Here is a 19,706-nt window from a genome sequence, read left to right on the forward strand (position 1 = left end):
TAGAACTGGAGAAAAAACAGTTGTACCTCATTTGCGTACAATGAATCAAAATAAAAGAAAAATAGGAAATTTGATCTCATAGAAGTAGAGCATAGAATGGCGGTTACCAAAGGGTAGGGAGGGGGGTACTGGTGACCGATGGGCACTGAGATGCAGTTAGGGAGGAGTAAGAGGCCTGGCTTGCTATTGAAGCCAGGTGACTATAGATAGCAGTTACGAACTGTGTATCTCAAAAAAAAAAAAACCAAAAAACTAGAAAAAACAATTCTGATTGTTTTCACCCCAAAGAAACGATATGTGTTTGAGAGGAGATATGTGTAACCTGATTTAAACATTATACAGTGTACACACGTACAAACACGTGATGGGACCTCATTGATATACAATTTTGTGTATCAGTTAAAAAGTAAATAAGAAGTTGGGGTTTGGGAAGTCACAGGAACTTATAGAGGTGATAGCATATCTGTGTGGTCCATGTTACCCCCTTATAAGTCTTCTAGTAAATGGACCTGCTTTTGGAATCTCTTTGCATCTAACATAGATGGACTGACAGATTGATATGAGCAGTTGCATGCCGTAGAGAATCCCTGGAGAAGTCAAGCTAGGGGTTGTCCATTTGTTTTAGATCAGCTAAGTTCCACCAGCATTGGCACATAAACAATATGGAGCAAGACATCCTCTGCCATTCACAAACCTGTCCTTTCTCCCTAAGTCATCTAATATCATAGGTGTGCCAGAGGAGCCCCTACTCTCCAGCAGGTGGGGAGGATTTGCTCTGGGTGCTGAGTCACCTATTGCCAGCCCCAGATACTTGAATCAACAAATGCTGATTGTAACTCAGAGTCACACGATTTAGAAGTTTACCCAGAAAATGCCCGAGTCATTCAAGGTCAGGAAAACGTTTTATGTGTAGAACTCATAATTCACCCACTGGAAAAACAAAACAAAACAAAACCAAAAAAACAAAAACAGAAGATCCCTGGCATCTTAGATATTTTCTCCATCTCTTGGCTTAATTTTTGAAAAGCTAACTTTTGACTTTAGCTGCTGCTAAAGCAATCAATATGTCAATAATAAGAGTATCAAAGTTTCAGATCAGGCATTTATTGGCAAGCCCGTTAGAAAACAAAATTGCTGGAGCTACAGGGACAATTATCAGCATCTTTGAGGGAACCAGCCTGTTTGGAGAAACAGTGTTGTGCAGAAATGCAGATAAAAATGGGCAGGAAAGTGAAGAGAGAAATAATTTATGTCTAGGTTCTAATCAAGGTAAAACTAAAGAGTATCTTTTAATCAAAATCCTATGTTATTAACAAGATCATTTAAAATTATTTATTTCTGGATAATTTCTATTATCTATGTGAAAAAAAGGAACCACATAGAAGAATCCAAAACATAAAATCTAGATATTTTTCCTGTTGATTTAAGAAATATATGATTTAACTTGATTTTTGTGTGCTTAAATTCACTTTCTTAGCTAAGTGTAATTTTGTTTAATATTACAGTTAGTTTGACTTTCCTGAGTTCTAACCAAGTGCTTGAAGAAGTTAAGGTAGAAAAATAACTGTAGAAGATTATATGAAAACAATTACTAGAAATAACTCATCTTGAATGAGGAGAAAAGGCAGACCCAGGACCTCACCCACATCCCCAAGCCTCTCAAAATGGAAAGAAAAAAAAAAAATGTATATTTTAATAAGGAAACTAAGTCTGAGTGGGATAAAAGCAATAGAATGCACTTCCACAACATCAGACAGACCTCAGCTCCGACCCAGCAGGATTTGAAGTCAGTCAGGTGATGTTCTGGTTCCTGACACACACCTGTTTGTTAAAAGGAACTCGCTGCTCCAAGTGCTAATCCAGGACACAAAAGGCATCACAAAAGGTGATCTCACCTCATTTCTGCCCCTAAGTCCTGAGGACAGGAGGAAGTTCTCCTTCAGAAACCAAAGCAGTTAACAAAGTTGCAATAATAAAAGCTTTTTACTTTTTTATTTTTCTCTTTCTATCAGCACCTCATACATGCTGGACAAGTGCTCTGCTGCTGAGCTGTATCCTCAACCTTTTTCAGTTTATTTTGAGACAGGGTCTGCTTACATTGCCCGGGCGGGGCTTTTAATCTGCAGTCCTCCTGCCTCAGCCTCCTAAGTTGCTAGGACCATAGCTGTGCATCACTGTGCCTGACCCTAAACCATTTTTTTAAAAAATGAGTCATTTTACAATGTTTTTCCTAAGAATCTCTAATTGAGCTGATGGGAGTCAAGATCTCTTGAGACCATGTGTCAGTGAATTTATAAACAAGTGGCCAGCATTTTGTGTGGGCAGTCAAAAGCCAACCTTCGAAATCAAGGTTTGCAGAGAAAATCTTTTCATTCCTCTGTACTTTCCTTTTGGCTTAAGGGAGATTTGAACCAAATAGCCAGCTGGCAATGTATACTATGACACTTGACACACACACACACATACATACACATACACACACACTCCTGTGAAAGGAGCAGTGGGTATCAGGAAAGACAGAGCTGCTGGATTTTTAAAAATCTTTTTTAAAAAAACTTAACAGAACTGTGACTTGCAAAAGAATTATATTAAAAACCTTTCCCAGCCAGGTGTGGTGGTGCTTGCTTGCCTGTAATCCCAGCAGCTGAGGAGGCTGAGGCAGGAGGATCACAAATTCAAGGCCAGCCTCAGCAACTTAGTGAAACGCTAACCAACTTAGTGAGACTCTGTCTCAAAATTAAATAAATAAATAAGAGCTATGGAAGTAGCTTAGTAGTAAAGCACCCCTAGGTTCAATCCCTAGTACCTAATTAATTAATTTAAAAACTAAGAAACTTTCCCAGCTTCTAGGGAAAAATATTGACACTGAGTTTATAATAAGAATACATATAATTCAAGATTGACACCTTAGTCAATTAAATGTCCCCACTAGGACAGTCATAAAGAACATATATGTGCATGTGAACATATTACATATGGAGGCTCACATGTGATACGATTAATTATATGGAAAAACAAAATACGAGTCCCAACCACCCAACAGGACACTTACCTTTTCAAGTATAGCATTTCCCTGGTGAGGACTGATGTTGTGCTGACTTATTTCTCTCTTGTACTTATATTCATAAACTTGGTCAGTGATATTAACCAGCAGGGTAGAAGGACTGAAGGCCAGTTTTCCACAGTCATAGACGGTTCCACTTTCAATGTCAGTCGGTGCCGTAGCGTATCGCAAAATTAATCCCATTATGAGTCCTAAAACAAAGAACAAATAATTGTATTGGGGGAAGACAATCTAAAATAGTCACTACTGGATCCTTTTAAATAGATGATTTGGAACCTTTAAAGTGGCAGGAGAAAGTGGGATCGTTGCCTAGTTTAGAAAATTGCTTACTCATTGATACCGACTCAATTGAATGTACCGTTAAAATATTTGTAGCAGACACTTTCTAGAACACTCAACGTGAATTCCCATGATTTTTCTTCCTAATGGGCCCACAAATTTTGTATATAGGGCCCATTACCTCTTCTATCCATCCACATATTTCACAAAAACCTTTGCTCTGTGATAGACACAGAGTAATCTAACTGATCAGGAGATGGCATTGCCCTGGGAGAGCTCTGGTCTGCAGATCAGCACCTCTCTCAATGAGCCCTTCAGACCAAAAGGAAGCATGTGTATTCCATGGGGGGCTCCTCTTCTCCCCATAAAGACATGTCTAAGGTAATATTTTCTCCATTTTTGCTGGAAGCTATCTTAAGACCATGAGGCAATCCAGTCCAAGGACACAGTCAGAATATTGGGGATGGTAGGAATAATATACAGCCAGACCTCAGGTCCTGAATGACATCTCTGAGCCACTGGAACAACCAGCCCACTCTAAAGTTATCCTAGTTCTAGACCTCTTTTATGCAATATAATAGATTCTCTAATATTTCAAACAATTTTTAATCAGGATTCTGCTTACCCACATCCAAATTCCTTCTAATGCCAGAACTTTGCTTTTCATGAAGAGGACAACCCAAGTGACAATCCTTGGCTTTCATATTTATAAACTCTGGTAGGTTTCTCATGGTAACCTGGTAACTGTGAACTCTCTAAATATGGATTTATTAACAAACAGCAAAGAAATGTCAGAGGCCCAAGCAGCCCTCAATTTAAAGTTAGGATTGATATATAATTCACAGTTCACTCTTTAATAAAAATGCCCAATTTTGGAGTTTTTACCTTTCTCCTACAAATCCAAAAATCTAATAACCTTTTACTTCCCTAATAAAACATTTGTTAGGTGTGTGTTTTGTGCCTGACATTTATAGATTTAAAATAAAAATGGTCAGTCCCATGAATGCTCAAATTTATGTAAGTGGAGACCCATAAACAATTAGAAGACAGCATGACCCTTGCTGTCCTGGCAGCGGGAGGCGCTAGAGGTTACACAGAGGAGACACTCTGAACCCTTGGAATTATGCAACTGTGAGATGACTCTTAAAAGGTGACAGAAGATTTGCCAAAGCAAGCTGATCATGGAGTTGGGATCCAGGATGCATGTGTGGGTGGCAATACGTAATACCAGACAGCTGGACGTTCCTGAGACCTAGTCCTCTACAGAATGCCTGCCGGGAACAGGCTGCTCAGCAGGGATGTCTGCTGGCTGCTTTGCATCTGGTCCATTCTCACCAATGGAATAGAAGCAAACGCAGTAGCTGTCTTTCTGGGTTGCAGCACTGCAGAAGTGCTCGGATGTTCCCTCCTGTCCCCCTCCCTGGATGGAAGAAATCAAAGGCTCTGAAGGCAGAAGGAGTTGCTCAATGGAAACAGCAGGTCCCTGAGAATCTGGGAGGAGGGATGCCATCTACCAACCAGGAGTACTGGCCCTGGACAATTATGTACGTGAAGAGTAGCTTCTGTTGTATGAAGTCAATGATATGCTGGCGTTGCTGTGCGAGCAATCGCTAATAGTAATCCAAGTGACAGTGCATAAATACAGAGGGCTTTGGATGGGTGCATTTGGGGAGTCAACTAGTGATATAAGAAGAAAATAAGTGGAGAGAAAGAAGGAAAGAGAGAGAGAGAGAGAGAGAGAGAGAGAGAGAGAGAGAGAGAGAGAGAGAGAGAGAGAGAGAGAGGGAGAGAGAGAGAGGGAGAGAGAGAGAGGGAGAGAGAGAGAATGTCTAGGCCACAAGACTCCTCTGTCCTGCTAAAAGATGTTGATTAAAAAGAAGTCCAATGATAAAGCAGAAGTATTGAAAAATTTTAGGCAGGAGGGTACAAAAAATCAGATTTTCATGTAAGAACTACCACTTGGGTAACAATGAGGAGAATAAATCAGAGTGAGAAGTAAGAATGAAAACAAATTTCTTCCAAAAATATTTTTTTGATTTTTTGATTTTATTTGTTCTAAATAGTTGTTCATGACAGTAGAATGCATTTAGGATATTTTTATCTTACATATTCCTGCTTCAGTGTTTGGCCCATCCCATAACAGCTAGAAATACTGTATACTCTGTTTATGTATGATCTATCAAAATGTATGAATGCATTCTACAATTATGTACAGCTAATTAGAACACAGAAAAATTAAAAAAAAAAAAAAAAGAAAGAAAGAAAGAAATACTGTATCCTAACCTCTGTAGGCTAGAAAAGACACCTAGCATTCCCTGAGCAAAAGGTCCACCACAGGACAGTGGCTGCCTTGCTATGCACAGTGTGAGATGGTTACAGTATAATCAGTCAGGAGAGGGCAGGAAGGGCCACCACCCACCCTCCAGGTGGCTCAAGGTACTTGAGTAAGAAGACCTCTTTTGAATACCCATTTCCTAACAGTTATTAAGCAGGTACGAGAGTGACACTGTTAACCGCTTTTCCTCCTCCTGCGGGATACGAGGAAAGGAAGTACAAGATGGTATCTGCAGGGGTTCTGCGTGGAAAGAACCTATATTAATGTCATTTGAAACTCTCCATAGATGTGTCACTTAGTTTTGCAAAACTCTTCCGACGAGCTCACCAGAAGTAAACGTGAAGTGTGCACTGTCACTTCCCAAGTAGGGAAAGCAAGTCTAAGTCATCGTGCAAGTTCCTAGTACCTAGTGTGACAAGGCCTCAAGATGGAAATGGCCCTGCCTGGCCCACTGGCCAGCTCTGGTTCCAGCCTTCAAGAAGGAGCACTCGGAAGTAAACGGAGGAGGCAGATTAGAGCCAGAAGTGACCAGACGTCATAGCCATAAAAAGGCATCGCTCAGATCTTCTATTGCAAGCAGTGCAATCAGCCAGTGTTCTCCAGAGTCCACCCCACATCCACACAGAGACTTCCACCCGTTCCCAGCCAATGCCTGTGCACAGCCGGCACTCTAAGGCAGGGAGCTAGGGACTCGGGTGAAGGACATTCAAGGCTCAAGGTCACCCCATAGGCCTCACCAGACCATTCTTTAAAATACACTACAACCTAAGGATTTCCTGCCCTTTTCTTTCCCCATCTCCGCCAGCACTGGGCCTGCACAGAGCTATGACAGCTGTCACCGCATCCTCAGTCTCCCTCCCACTTCCTCTCAAACATGTTTTCCAGAATCTTTTTTGATAACTATCCTCTTTCAGCCTCTGCTTCTTGGTTGATCCAAACCCCAACTTGTTCCCAAACCCCGAGGGTCGAAAGGGCCAGTGGAAACCTTAGCACCAAAGCACACTTGTTAACATAGCCAGGGGCCCACGTGTGCACCCCTGCTGCGAAGAGGAAGAAGATTCTAAATGAGGAGGGGTTGTTTGATGCACACTCAAAGATACAGACAAAGAAAGCACCAATCCATTTTGCCCAAAAGGACAGACAGACGGGGTGCCATGGCCACAAACCCAAACCCCAATATAATTGGTAAACCTGGAAAACAGAACCCAACTTGCTAGGAGAGAAGGGGAGCCAGCCTGCGCCCAGTAAAGCGGTACCTATCCAATATGTGTGCCCACAGCCCTGGCCCCAGGTTGGGATCCCCGCACGTAGGACACTCCTGAGACCTATCCCTTACTGGCTGTTGGCGTTGACTTCTCCAGACAGACTCCAGTCCAGGTGCTTCCCCAGCTCCTTCAAGTCATCGAGGGTGGCAGCACGGTGGACCTGCTCTCTAGGGAACACTGAGCTCCCTCCCCTGGAGCTTGGGCTATAGACTACATCCCCGAAGCATCCACTATTCTAGAAGGTTCCCCCGTGCTCTGATGGACTTGCTCACTGATCCTTCATATTCCAGTTCTTACCACACTTCCAACTTGAACCACACAGGTTAGGAACCCGTTTTACCAGGACGTATGTTGTCCAGCGTTGCTTCACAGACCTGGCTTTGTTTCCTGCTATCCAATAAGACTGTTGTCCTGAGTCACTCTTCTCTCCTCTAGAGAAGACAAACACCTTAGGCAGAATCACAGCGGAACTTTCTCCAAGTCACCAGATTCCTCTGGAGTTAAGAAGTCAAGGATCCTCTGTGGCATCAGTTACCAACATTTTTAAGTGTCACAACTAAGGGACATCCCAACAAATACTACCATGTTCCTGTCCTTGAAGAGCGTTCAGTATCACTGTCAACTGGCAGGTGCCTAACATGCAGTTGATGCCATGATGTTTATCAGAGCAGGAAGAGGGAGGGAGGAAGGAAGGAAGAGGAAGCAGCCTGGGGGCTCTTGCCGCACTGAGTTCTGTCCTTCCGGATCGGATCTCCCCTCGTGGTCCACACTGTACATCCACATTCCTGCTCCATGCATTCTGCTTTCAGATGCAGACATAGAGCTTTGCTTTAGGAGTTGTGGGAATCATAAAAAAATGAAGACAAAACATTCTAAAACATTAGAATATCTTAACCTACCAACCCACTTCCTCCTTCCTAATCCTGTGGTCCTAATTTCCACTGAGAATAAGGTGCACTGGTCTCCTTGTAACAAGCCTACGTTTTCTAGCCGGTTCCCCTTGACAGGAACTTCAATGGTGTGTCGGTCAGTTTTTTGTTGCTGTGACAAAAATGCCTGAAAAGTACAACTTAGAGGAAGAAAAGTTTATTGGGGGCTCATGGTTTCAGAGGTTCAGTCCATGGTTGGCCATTGCTCTGGGCCTGAAAGTGAGAGAGAGGGAGAGAGAGAACAAGGAGCCAGGGACAAAGTATAATCTCCAAGGCCATGTTCCCAGTGACCTGCTTCCTCTAGCCTTGCCCGACCAGCCTACTGTTACCACCCAAGAGTGCATTTAAAATATGGATCCATTTGATGGATTAACCCACCAATGAGGTTATATCTTTCCTAATCTGATCATCTCATCTCTGGACATTCTTGCATCAGCTAACCCATCACATGGAGTGGGGAGTATACTGCATATCCAAACCATAATGGAGACTCTCTTTTCTAAAGCAGCTCTCAGATTGTGGACTGCTGGTTAAAACATAGGAGCGGTAAGGCCTCTCCGACTCTGGTCAACATTGACTGCGTGCATTCCCTTTCCAGGGTGCCCTCTGCATGGCCCCGCCCAGCTCCAGATCCCTCCCTTCGGATTCTTTGTCCAGGAGTGGTGCTTCCCTGCAGCTGCACAGAGCACAGGGCCCCCCATGCACATGCGGGGAGCTAGGCCATGGTGCAGGTGTGCGTTCAAATGCCACAGAGCTTCTGAAGACGTTAGGAGCCTCACGCAAATGCAGTTACACGTGAAGATCCGAAGAACTGAGTTCCGTCGCTCTTTCACTCTGAACCCATTGAGCGGCACCCAAGAATAATCTAGATTAAAGGAGTCAGTGCCCCTTTCCTAAGCAGGAAAATGAATCCCGAAACCAGGTAGTAGGACATGATATCATATTTCCACCTGGTAAGTGTATCGACACTACTCAGGGCTAGCCAGCACCCACCCTCCCTTTACCCAGTAAAACCCTGAGGTCTCAGCCGTCCAGCCTCCCCACACCTGCGCTCAGGTAAGTTGACCTCTCAACTCCAGGGTGTGCTCATGCCCCTTGCAGAGAACTGGTTCTGGAATGGGCCTGTGATCCCATTTTAGTCTGTGAGCAGCAAAGGGAATCCCGCCGGCGGCTTCTTAGAAAAGTCTTGATATGCTGAGAGAGAGACAGGAGGATGAGCTCTCTTCTTTCTCAGAAAGGCACTGGGCCTGGTGAGGACATGGGGACCGCCACACCCACCTCACTGCCAGCCTGAGGTTGAAGTCAGCCCTGAGAGTGGCAGGGCAGGGAAGGGGAGAGGACCTGGGCCCTGGCTGGTAATAGGTAATAGGAGGCTGCCAATCAAGCAGGCCTGAAGTCGACTCCTCTCTGAGTTACGGGAGAGAAGAAAGGTCATTATCAGTGTCTAAGAGCCAGGGTTTCTGTTACTTGCAACTAATTGCATCTTAATAGACAAAAAAAAGCTCCTTTTTTTTTTTTTTTTTTTAAGAAAAATGTCCTAAGGAACCCTCAAGGGAAGACCCACTGCACCTCACAGAGTGGTGAGAGAGCTTCCCAGACGACGTTCTTAGGAATGTTCAGGAGTTCACTGGGCAGAGAGAGGGCGTGAAGGAGCCCTCAGAGGTCCCCAGGTGCAGTGCTAACCAGGACATCAGGCAAGGTGGCTGGTTGCCCGGGCAGCTGGGACAAAGGGCCTCTGCACAGCCCAGGAGTGGAGAGTGCCCAGGTGGTTGGCGAGAAGGTCCCCAAAAAGAACTGAGTGGCTCCTTGTAGGGAGGCTGGTCGGCTCTGTCTTGGAGCAGAGGAAACAGCATCTGACACAATTATTTGAAGAGAGCAAGGAGAATTGAGTTACCTGGGGATACGGGTTTAGGGCAATTCCCAACAAGGGAGCGGAATTTCAAGATAAAAGGAATAAAACAAAACTCGGTGTTCTTCACCATCAGGGGACTTTCCACAAGGGGAGAGTCTTCAAGGCAGTTGATCTGTGATGCTCTGATTTCAGTCATTTGTATTTAAAAAAATGAACTAGGGATTCACATGTGGCCATGCAGTAAGCAAGGTATGACAAATTACCCAAGAAAGTCGACCACTGGACATGTGATGCTGTGTAAGATAATATTAACAAATATCAGCTTTTCATTGTCTCTCCAAAATTTTAAACTTTCTATTTGATATTGACCCATCCTCTTCCCATCTTGTCAAAGTCTTTGTTCGAATACTCATTTTAAGAGCGAAGCAGGGGGTATCACAATACCAGATCTTCAACTCTATTACAAAGCAATAGTAACAAAAACGGCATGGTATTGGTACCAAAATAGACAGGTAGATCAATGGTACAGAATAGAGGACACGGACACAAACCCAAATAAATACAATTTTCTCATACTAGACAAAGGTGCCAAAAATATGCAATGGAGAAAAGATAGCCTTTTCAATAAATGGTGCTGGGAAAACTGGAAAACCATATGCAACAGAATGAAATTAAACCCCTATCTCTCAACCTGCACAAAACTCAACTCAAAATAGATCAAGGACCTCGGAATCAGACCAGAGACTCTGCATCTTATAGAAGAAAAAGTAGGTCCAAATCTTCACCTTGTTGGCTTAGGACCAGACTTCCTTAACAGGACTCCCATAGCCCAAGAAATAAAAGCAAGAATGAACAACTGGGATAGATTCAAACTAAAAAGCTTTCTCTCAGCAAAGGAAACTATCAGTAATGTGAAGAGAGAGCCTACAGAGTGGGAGAATATCTTTGCCACTCATACTTCAGATAGAGAACTAATTTCCAGAATCTATAAAGAACTCAAAAAACTCTACACCAAGAATACAAACAATCCAATCAACAAATGGGCTAAGGAAATGAACAGACACATCACAGAAGAAGATCTACAAGCAATCAACAGATCTCTAGTAATAAGAGAAATGCAAATCAAAACTACCCTAAGATTTCATCTCACCCCAATTAGAATGGCGATTATCAAGAACACAAGCAACAATAGGTGTTGGCGAGGATGTGGGGAAAAAGGTACACTCATACATTGCTGGTGGGGTTGCAAATTAGTGCAGCCACTCTGGAAAGCAGTATGGAGATTCCTCAGAAAGCTTGGAATGGAACCACCATTTGACCCAGCTATCCCACTCCTTAGCCTATACCCAAAGGACTTAAAATCAGCATACTACAGAGATACAGCCACATTAATGTTCATAGCTGCTCAATTCACCATAGCCAGATTGTGGAACCAACCTAGATACCCTTCAGTTGATGAATGGATAAAGAAACTGTGGCATATATATAATGGAATATTACTCCGCCATGAAGAATGATAAAATTATGGCATTTGCAGGCAAATGGATGAAATTGGAGGCTATCATGCTAAGTGAGATAAGCCAATCTCAAAAAACGAAAGGACGAATGATCTCGCTAATAAGCGGATGAGGACATATAATGGAGGGTAGGAGGGGTTAGCGTTAGGGCTAGGGTTAGGTTTAGGGTTAGGGATAAGGAGGGTAGTAAGAATGGAGGAAGGAAGGACTGTATAGAGGGAAAAGAGGGGTGGGAGGGGTGGGGAGAAGGGAAAAAATAACAGAATGAATCAAACAACATTGCCCTATGTAAATTTATGATTTTTAATAAAAAAAAAAAAGATGACAGGATGCTAGGCAGGGTGGCACATTCCTATAATTCCAGCAGCTGGGGAGGCTGAGGCAGGAGAACCAAAAGTTCAAGGCCGGCCTCGGCAACTCAGTGAGGCCCTAAGCAACTTAGCAAGACCCTGTCTCAAAACAAAAAAAATAAAAGGACTGGGGATGTGGCTCTGTGGCTAAGCACCCCAGGTTCAATCCCCATACCAAAAACATAAAATGAAAGATAACAGCATTGAATCTCAAATGTCTGAATGTGTTTCCTGACATTTTCCTTTGCAGCAGCTTCGCTTTACCCTGAGATTAGTCAGGGTTGCAACCAACACTAAAAATACACAATGCCTTCTGGCTGTTTAGGGCCTTTGTTCTTTGTCTGCCCTCCTACCAACCTAAATTCAAAGGATTAAAAGAAAGCATGGGTGTTGCTGAGAGGGACACAGAATTTATTACTGTGTGCTGGCTCACTATGGACCTGCTTTGGTGGCAAAAAAAAAAAAAAAATCCCATAATGATTTTAGAATAGGTCTGTGGCACCTGCCAGAAAGATGCCTCATTAGGCACCAAGGAGGAAAGTGGTCTATGAGGCCATTTCTCCTTCAAAGCTTCTGTCTTCTGATGGAACCCAGTCGTGTGAGAAATACCAGAAAGTTCCAACCACCTCTCCAAGGTAGGAGTCTCATATTCACCTCTCACCCTGTGCACACCAGATGCCACACACACACACACACACACACACACACACACACACATACCCCACACCAGACATATACACACACATTCAACATACTTGCAAGCACACACATGTACACATACAGACACACAGAACCCACAACACACACATACACACAACATCCACACTTTTTTGGGGGATTTCTCACATGCTATGGTAGATAACTTTTCTGGGGAAGTTGTCTCAGCCACCAATTTATTCATAAGCTAACACCCTTCCTGAAAACCATCTTCGAGAGTTGACAGGAGAGGTAGAAATATCTAACTAGGTTCATACTGACTAAACGAATGGCTTCTTACTTCATAAGGTTTACACGCAACAGTGGGGGGGACATTACAGAGTGTTGCACAGTGAAATGGGGACTCTCCAGTGCGGGAAGATGGCCTCCCAGACACCCCTTCACCACAGAAGAGTAACAAAGATTGGAGAAATAGAAGCCACCGAGTGAGTCGCTCTCAATCTCAGTGTGTCAGAACCACCTGGGTGTGTTCAGGTGCAGACTACCAGGCGCACCCCCAGGGTCTCTGGATCAGTTTGTCCAGCTCTGGGCCCACATATTCGTCTTTCTAATGAGACTTCAGGTGACATGGATCTGACAGGCCAGGAGCCATACCCAGGGAAGTACTGTCCTATGGGACAACGGCTCCTGCCCCATGGTTATTGCTGCAGTCTTGGAACTCCATCAAAATCCACACCGCCTTGTCCTCCTGCACACAGGGGTCAGAGTTTTGGGATCCCTGAGACATAACTCATGATCCTGCTTTCAATCTCTTCCAAAACTTCAACTCGGTCAAACTAGCACACGTTGAAAGCCCATTTGGCACGCTTCACGTGGATCCAGTGTCCCTTCTCAAACTATCCTCAGTACCCGCCACGCCCATTCTATCACAGCAGGCCTTTAAAACCTGCACGACCATGAACTGGGGACACCGCCTTCCCCGGTGGTGGCAAACAGTTCCAGGCAGCCTCACCACTGCCCGGGGGGTGTCTTAGCCCCGGCTTCTCTAGCCCTGCTCCTGCGGTTTCCCACGCGGGGCCTTTGGCTACAGGCCATGTAACATCCCTGTGGCTTCCAGGTAAAGAGAAGCTTCACAAAGCCGCCCGACCACCCCACCCCCGACTCCGTGACCAGATGGAGGAGGAACCACAGTGGCCAACCTGTGAGGTCACTCACTTGCAATTACCCTGGGCAGCCTTGGCCAACCTGCCAATTTTTCAAGTTTCCATTTCTATTTTTTCTGTGAACGTTCTAAGGCACCATCGCCTGACATGGAATAGACATTTATTAAATAACAGCAATGATTTGAGGGTTAAATGTGTAAAATAGGGGAGAGAACATGGGTTTTATAGCTCTGAGATTGGAGCACAGCCCATTGGTCACCAGTGACTTATGTCTTTAGGGGCCACTCTCCTCGTCTGTGACACGAAAATGTTAATACTCCTCTTTCACATGTTCTCTCTCTCTCTCTCTCTCCCAGCTTTGTGATCTCAAGTGGTCACATGGAACCAAACTATCAAGGTAGGAATTCCAGCCCTGGTGTTTAGTACATGTGTGACTTTGAGAAAGTTACTTAATTTTCTGGTGCCTCAGTTTCCCTATCTTAAAAAAAAAAGTCTGTTGTACTCTAGCCTTTAGGCACAGGCAGTGACTTTCTCAATAACACCCCTAAAGCTCAGGAAATAAAGTCAAGGGTTAATATATGGGAAGACATCAAATTAAAAAGCTTCTGTTCAGCAAAGCAAACAATTAAGAACATGAAGAAAGAACCCACAGAATGGGAGAGAAATCTTTGTTAGCAACTCTTCTGACAGAGAATTAATATCTAGAACACAGAAGGGACTCAAAAAACTTAACACCAAAAAAAAAAAAAAAACCCAGTTTAAATGGGCAAATGAATTAAACAGATACTTCACAAAAGGAAGACATAAAAATGGCCAACAAATAAATTTAAAAAATTGTTCTACATCATTAGCAATTAGGGAAATGCAAATCAAAACTACACTGAGATTTTGTCTCACAACAATCAGAATGGCAGTCATCAGGAATATAAATGATAACATTCTGGGGAGAATATGGGAGAAAAGGAACACTTTTACACTATTGGTGGGGCTATAAATTAGCACAACCACTATGGAAATTAGGATGGAGTTTCCTCAAAAGACCAGAAAGCACCATCATATGACCCAGCTCTGCCACTTCCTGGTGTTTATCCTAAAGAATGACAGTCATTATCCTACAGTGTTACATGCATACCCATGTTTATAGCAGCATAATTCACAATAGCCAAACTATGGATATGTCGATAGGTGTCTATAGATAAATGGATCAAGGAAATGTGGTGCATATATACACAATGGAGTTTAATTCAGTCATAAAGAAAAATGAAATTGCCAGGCCCAGTGGCGCACACCTGTAATCACAGAAGCTTGGGAGGCTGAGGCAGGAGGATCACAAGTTCAAAGCCAGCCTCAGCAACTTAGCGAGGCCCTAAGCAACTCAGTGAGACCCTCTTTCTAAATAATAATATATAAAAAAGGGCTGGGGATGTGGCTCAGTGGTTGAGCACCCCTGGTTTCGATTCCTGGTACCAAAAAAAAAAAAGGAAAAGAAAAGAAAATTGAAATTATGTCATTTGCAGGAAAATAAGTGGAACTAAAGAGTATTACTTTTTGTGAAATAGTCCAAACTCAGAAGATCAAGGGTCCTATGCCTTCTCTCAGGTGGAAGTCAGAGAGGAAAAGGGAAAGAGAGGTGGCGGGGGCAGGGAGGGGGATCTCATGAAAACCAAAGGGAGATCAGTAGCATAGAAGAAGAAAGGGATCCAGAGGGGGATGGAGAGGGGAAGGAGCCATACTGGGGAAAGATATTGGTCAAATTATATTGCTAAATTGTGTGCATGTGCGAATACAACAAATCCCACCGGTATGCACAACTGTAATGCACCAACAAGAAACGTGGAAACAGTGATAATTGTGAGGATTAAATGAGTTAATGTATGTAAAATACTTACAACAGTGTAGTTTAGCTCATAAATGCTAATTGCATTAGTATCCTCATCAGAATCTATCAACTTTGTGGTATAATAGGTGTTGGAGAAGCATGTTAGTTCTCCCTGTTGCTGCACCATTAACCACATAACTTTAATTTCATTTAGATTACAGACAGTGTCCACATGGACAATTTGAATTGCAAATTCATTTTCTTGTTGTGGGTCCTCAGTGCCTTTTCAGCCTGGGAGGCGAACCCTAGAGTCATCAGAACAGTCGGTGGCAAAGCTTCCTCTGCAGTAACTTTGAGAGTCAGAATCTCAGAAAGACAGGTGATTTCTTTAGTTAGAATACTGAGGTACTTTTATTAAAAATCAACTTTGGAAACCCTACAGAGAAAAAAAAAAAAAACGCCTTCAGAGCTTCCACTATTTCATCCTTAATTTGGTAAACACTCTACAGCCAAACTAAAACCAGTGGAAAACCCTGTCCAGATGTGTGAAGCTCCTAAAATCAGTTCTTATCACCAAAAGGGAGAGCAGGACTCTGGTTTTTATGAGTAAGGCATCCCTCACTGTTCCTGCTGAGGGTAGAACATTCTTTTCGCCTTCCTGACAGGAATTCCACAGGACTGACTGAGCACTCACCTGAAAATCAGATCAGGGCTGGAAGAACTGATGGAATAATGCTAAAGAAAATTCTGTCCAGGAGAAAGAATTGGATATCATTGGCTACTAGGCTCTGGGAAGCAAGCTGCTGGTTTGGGTTGGGGCAGTGGAAAGAGGGAGATGGGTGACGTCAGTCTTGGCCTGAGTTTTGAAGGACTTGGGAATCTTAGTGGTGTTGATCGTTTCCTCCCCATTTTATGGATGAGAAAATTAAGGTCAGAAGTTATGTCACTTGCCCAAAGTAATACATCTGACAATTACTGAGAAAAATATCATTGCAGTTAAAAACCCTCAGATCTCAAAGAGTGCACCAGTGCTTTCTCCACAGAGCATGCCATGTCTGAAGAGTGCAGAGTCTCAGAAGGACCTTCCAAGCTAGGGGAAGGGAGTGAAGTGTAGTCAACATTTCCTGTGGGCCTGGAAGTCAGGTGCAGGGCCAAGCTGGAGGCTGGTAAATTGGATCAGTATGGTGGAGACACATCATGCCCAACAATCCAATTTTATCCCAAGGAGCCTCTGAGGAGAGTGAGCATGAAATTAATGCCTGCAGAAGATGTTGCAGGAAGATAGCTTATATAACCCTGATGATTCACTGTATTTTCTTTAAACTTTGAAAAAACTGTGCTGTGGAGTAAATCAAATTGGCCCTATTAAGCTTTAGTTAAGCATTCTCTTAAAAGGGTCAGACAACGCTTCAGTGTGACATAGTTGAATGAATCCAAAATCTAAACTTTGTGGCTTGAAATTTCCTTTGTGCCCAGTAAACTGTGAGCAAAATTTCTGCGAGAATTCAGATGGTCTCTTATGCAGCCAGACCCTGAAGCCAAAGGCAGAATTCTAAGACATTTAAGTAGCTTAGTCCCTAGCTCAGATTCCAACCCTCAAATACACAGCATTAGAAAAGTGTGGCAGTCCCCAGTGAAATATAATGCAATTCTTAAAGCTATCAGGGAGCAAGGAGCAATTTTTCTTTGATGAACATGAAGCAGGGATATGAGCCCTAAGTGAACAGCGCTAAGTGCACCAGCTGCCGTCAATCAATATTTTGACCATTAATACTCATTCAGGCTTTTAGTCCAGTTTAAATGAATATCACCATGGGTTATATTTTAAACCAGTTATGGAATCTATCCCTTCAATTTTGAAATAGTAAGTGCTATGGAATTTCAGGAGAAACAAGTACCCATTAGTATCCCTGGTGAAGCAAAAAATAAAGCTGCCACTAATTTTTAAAAGCATTCTATAATGAGAGAAAAGCTATTTTTTATATAAGTCATTACCTGTATTTGGACTATCAGATTTATTTCCAATCAACTCAGAGACAAGTTAATCACCATGCACATTTTTTCTTTGTTCTACCTTTTGTGAGATATTTTAAAGTTAACAACTTAAGAGTTGTTTTTAACAATAACTGTAAAAGAGCACCTTCTGTGTGGTCGCTTTTCCCATCATTTTTCTCTAACTGCTCATTTTCTAAGTCTTTGATCCCTGGAAATTTTAAACTGGATTCCCAACCATTCTGGTTAAATATATCAACATCTGTGAAGTCCTCTAAAGGACATTTGACACATGTCAGCTGAATGCCAGGGGAAGAGCAGATGGTGGGCTGGGCAGAGAGATTACGGGAAATTTGGTGCTTTGGGAAAATACTTCTGTTTTTTGACATGGGGCAAACAACACAATACACCAAGAGTGGATGAGAGCAAAGACAGCCCCCCCGCCAGAAGTCAGGCAGCCATTAGGCAAGCTCTGGATAAGCGTTAGGAGCAGGACCCCAACACCCCCCATGCTGCATTACAAGTCTGCATGGCAGAGACGGTGAGTCACAGTCTTCTCTTAAATGTCATCTCCTTGAAAAGGGAAATTTAAAAGCCCAACTTGCAAATGTAGTTGGCTTTCTTTCTTTCTCATTGGTTATCCACATGCCCTCAGCAGAGCTTCTGCAAAAAGCTAGTGTTCCATCCTCAGATGGAAAAAGAGATATGTAGAGTTTTATCCTGAAATTTCATTTTTTTTTGGGGGGGGGGGAGCTGGGGAACTCCTGGAAAAGAGGACCAATCTTGAGAGGGTAAACAGTAGGAGTAAGCATCTGGATGGCAGAGACATATCCTCCCTCCTGGAAGGTCACTAGAAGAATATACATGTTTTTAAGATTCTCAGCATCTTTTAGTAAAGAGATATGGGTGGACGCCCAGCTCAGCAGCTAAGTAACGACATGACCTTCACCCCTCCGAGTCTTTAATTCCATGTCTGCAAAAGGAGGATGTTGGGCTTATGTTCTCTAAGGCTTCTTCCTCATCTATGAATTCCAAGTTCATTTACAAAACTGGGCAATTTAAGTCACTTGGCATCTCCTGTCCCCTCATGAGTAAAAAAGTGTGTGTTAGAGTTCCTCTTCTTCCTCTGTTGTGTGTAGTTTCAGACTATTTTATCACATCACCGACAGAAAGTCCCTAATGAACACTTCAGATATAACATTTAGATCACCCCTGAAGAAGACATACAAGAAGTCACCAATGCCATCCATAGGGACAGTATGCAGAGACTGTGCTGCACAATGAAAATGAACATTTTTTATTAACACATTCTGACTCCACCATGCGTGGCTATTTGGTTTGGGGAAGTGACTTCACTTTGCTGAGATTCAGTATCTACCTCCGAAAAATGAAGAAGCTGAAGAAGATCCCCTTAAATTCCCACAGTTATGATTCAAACAATAAAAATTAAGCAACACTAAGATAACATTTTTTTTTCATTGATTTATGTAGTTCCAGATAACTCAAAGATACTCAAAATCCGATTAATGGAATATATGTACATATATGAACACATATGTATATATATTCCTAATTTTTATAATATTTTTATATTGCACTGGTTCAGAACTTGCTTTCAATAGCTTTCACATAAAAAAGTTCATGAAAGACAGAAATTAGATAGCCCAACTTAATTCCACATTTATAGCCTTTAAGCCTAAACTGCTTTAAGAATAGCAACTTAAAGAAATGCTCTCTCAACAATAATGCACAATGCACTCATATTTTATAGTTTTAAAATATCTTATGGAGTTCTTGAGGATGAAAGGTAATCTGGAATTTTCCAAGTTCACTTTCTGTGTTATGAATACGAAATACATCTGAATTCTAGTAAGTCACCAAAATTTAATCAGAAATTTAATCAGTTTTACCTATCTACCTACCATAGTTAAGCTGAAATTGATAAATGAGTCAGGGTTTTGGCAAATTAGGGTTTTGAAGAACTCTTTCTATCTAATGAAGATGGATAATCTTAAATCTGTGGTGTTTTGCTAAGGTATCTATAGCCCTCTGACATGATGCCACACTTGTTTCGGGCTTCTCAGATTCCATCCTATACCCTTGTCAATTATTTATTAGTCAAGACAGAAAGATTCTGGTCCACTGATGATGGAGAAGGGCTAATGCAGGAGTCAAGGGCTTCATCTCTGACAGGCTTCACCTCCCTTCTCTTGGGTTATTTCTCTTCTGATTATGAGCCCCCTCCTTCATATGAGGGTTTTATTGTGTGTTTCAAAACCCTCAATACAAAGCTATTGAAGGTGCTCTAAATGGATCAGCACATTGACCTCCTGAAGAGAAATTACACTGGTTGGCCTAGAACTTCTGCCTTATCACTCAAGTATCTCCCAGTGGGCTCCAGTTAAGGCACAGCATTTCTTAGGTTCTCAGATCACACTCCACATTGTTGACCTCAACATCACATGGGAGCATATCAAATGTGCA

General features: G+C 42.7%; 1 protein-coding gene across 3 annotated transcripts in view; it reads right to left on the bottom strand.

Annotated features, from left to right (window-relative positions):
- SLC9A9 (solute carrier family 9 member A9) overlaps window positions 1-19,706 on the bottom strand; it is a 531,610-nt gene that overhangs the window by 510,549 nt on the left and 1,355 nt on the right. For all 3 annotated transcript variants that reach the window (XM_079101085.1, XM_079101084.1, XM_079101086.1), the window contains exon 2: window positions 3,053-3,255. In XM_079101085.1, coding sequence (XP_078957211.1) covers window positions 3,053-3,255 — 203 coding nt within the window. The remainder of the gene's footprint in view (window positions 1-3,052; window positions 3,256-19,706) is intronic.

Source organism: Sciurus vulgaris, assembly GCF_902686455.1.
Source record: "Sciurus vulgaris genome assembly, chromosome: 10".
NCBI lineage: Eukaryota > Metazoa > Chordata > Mammalia > Rodentia > Sciuridae > Sciurus > Sciurus vulgaris.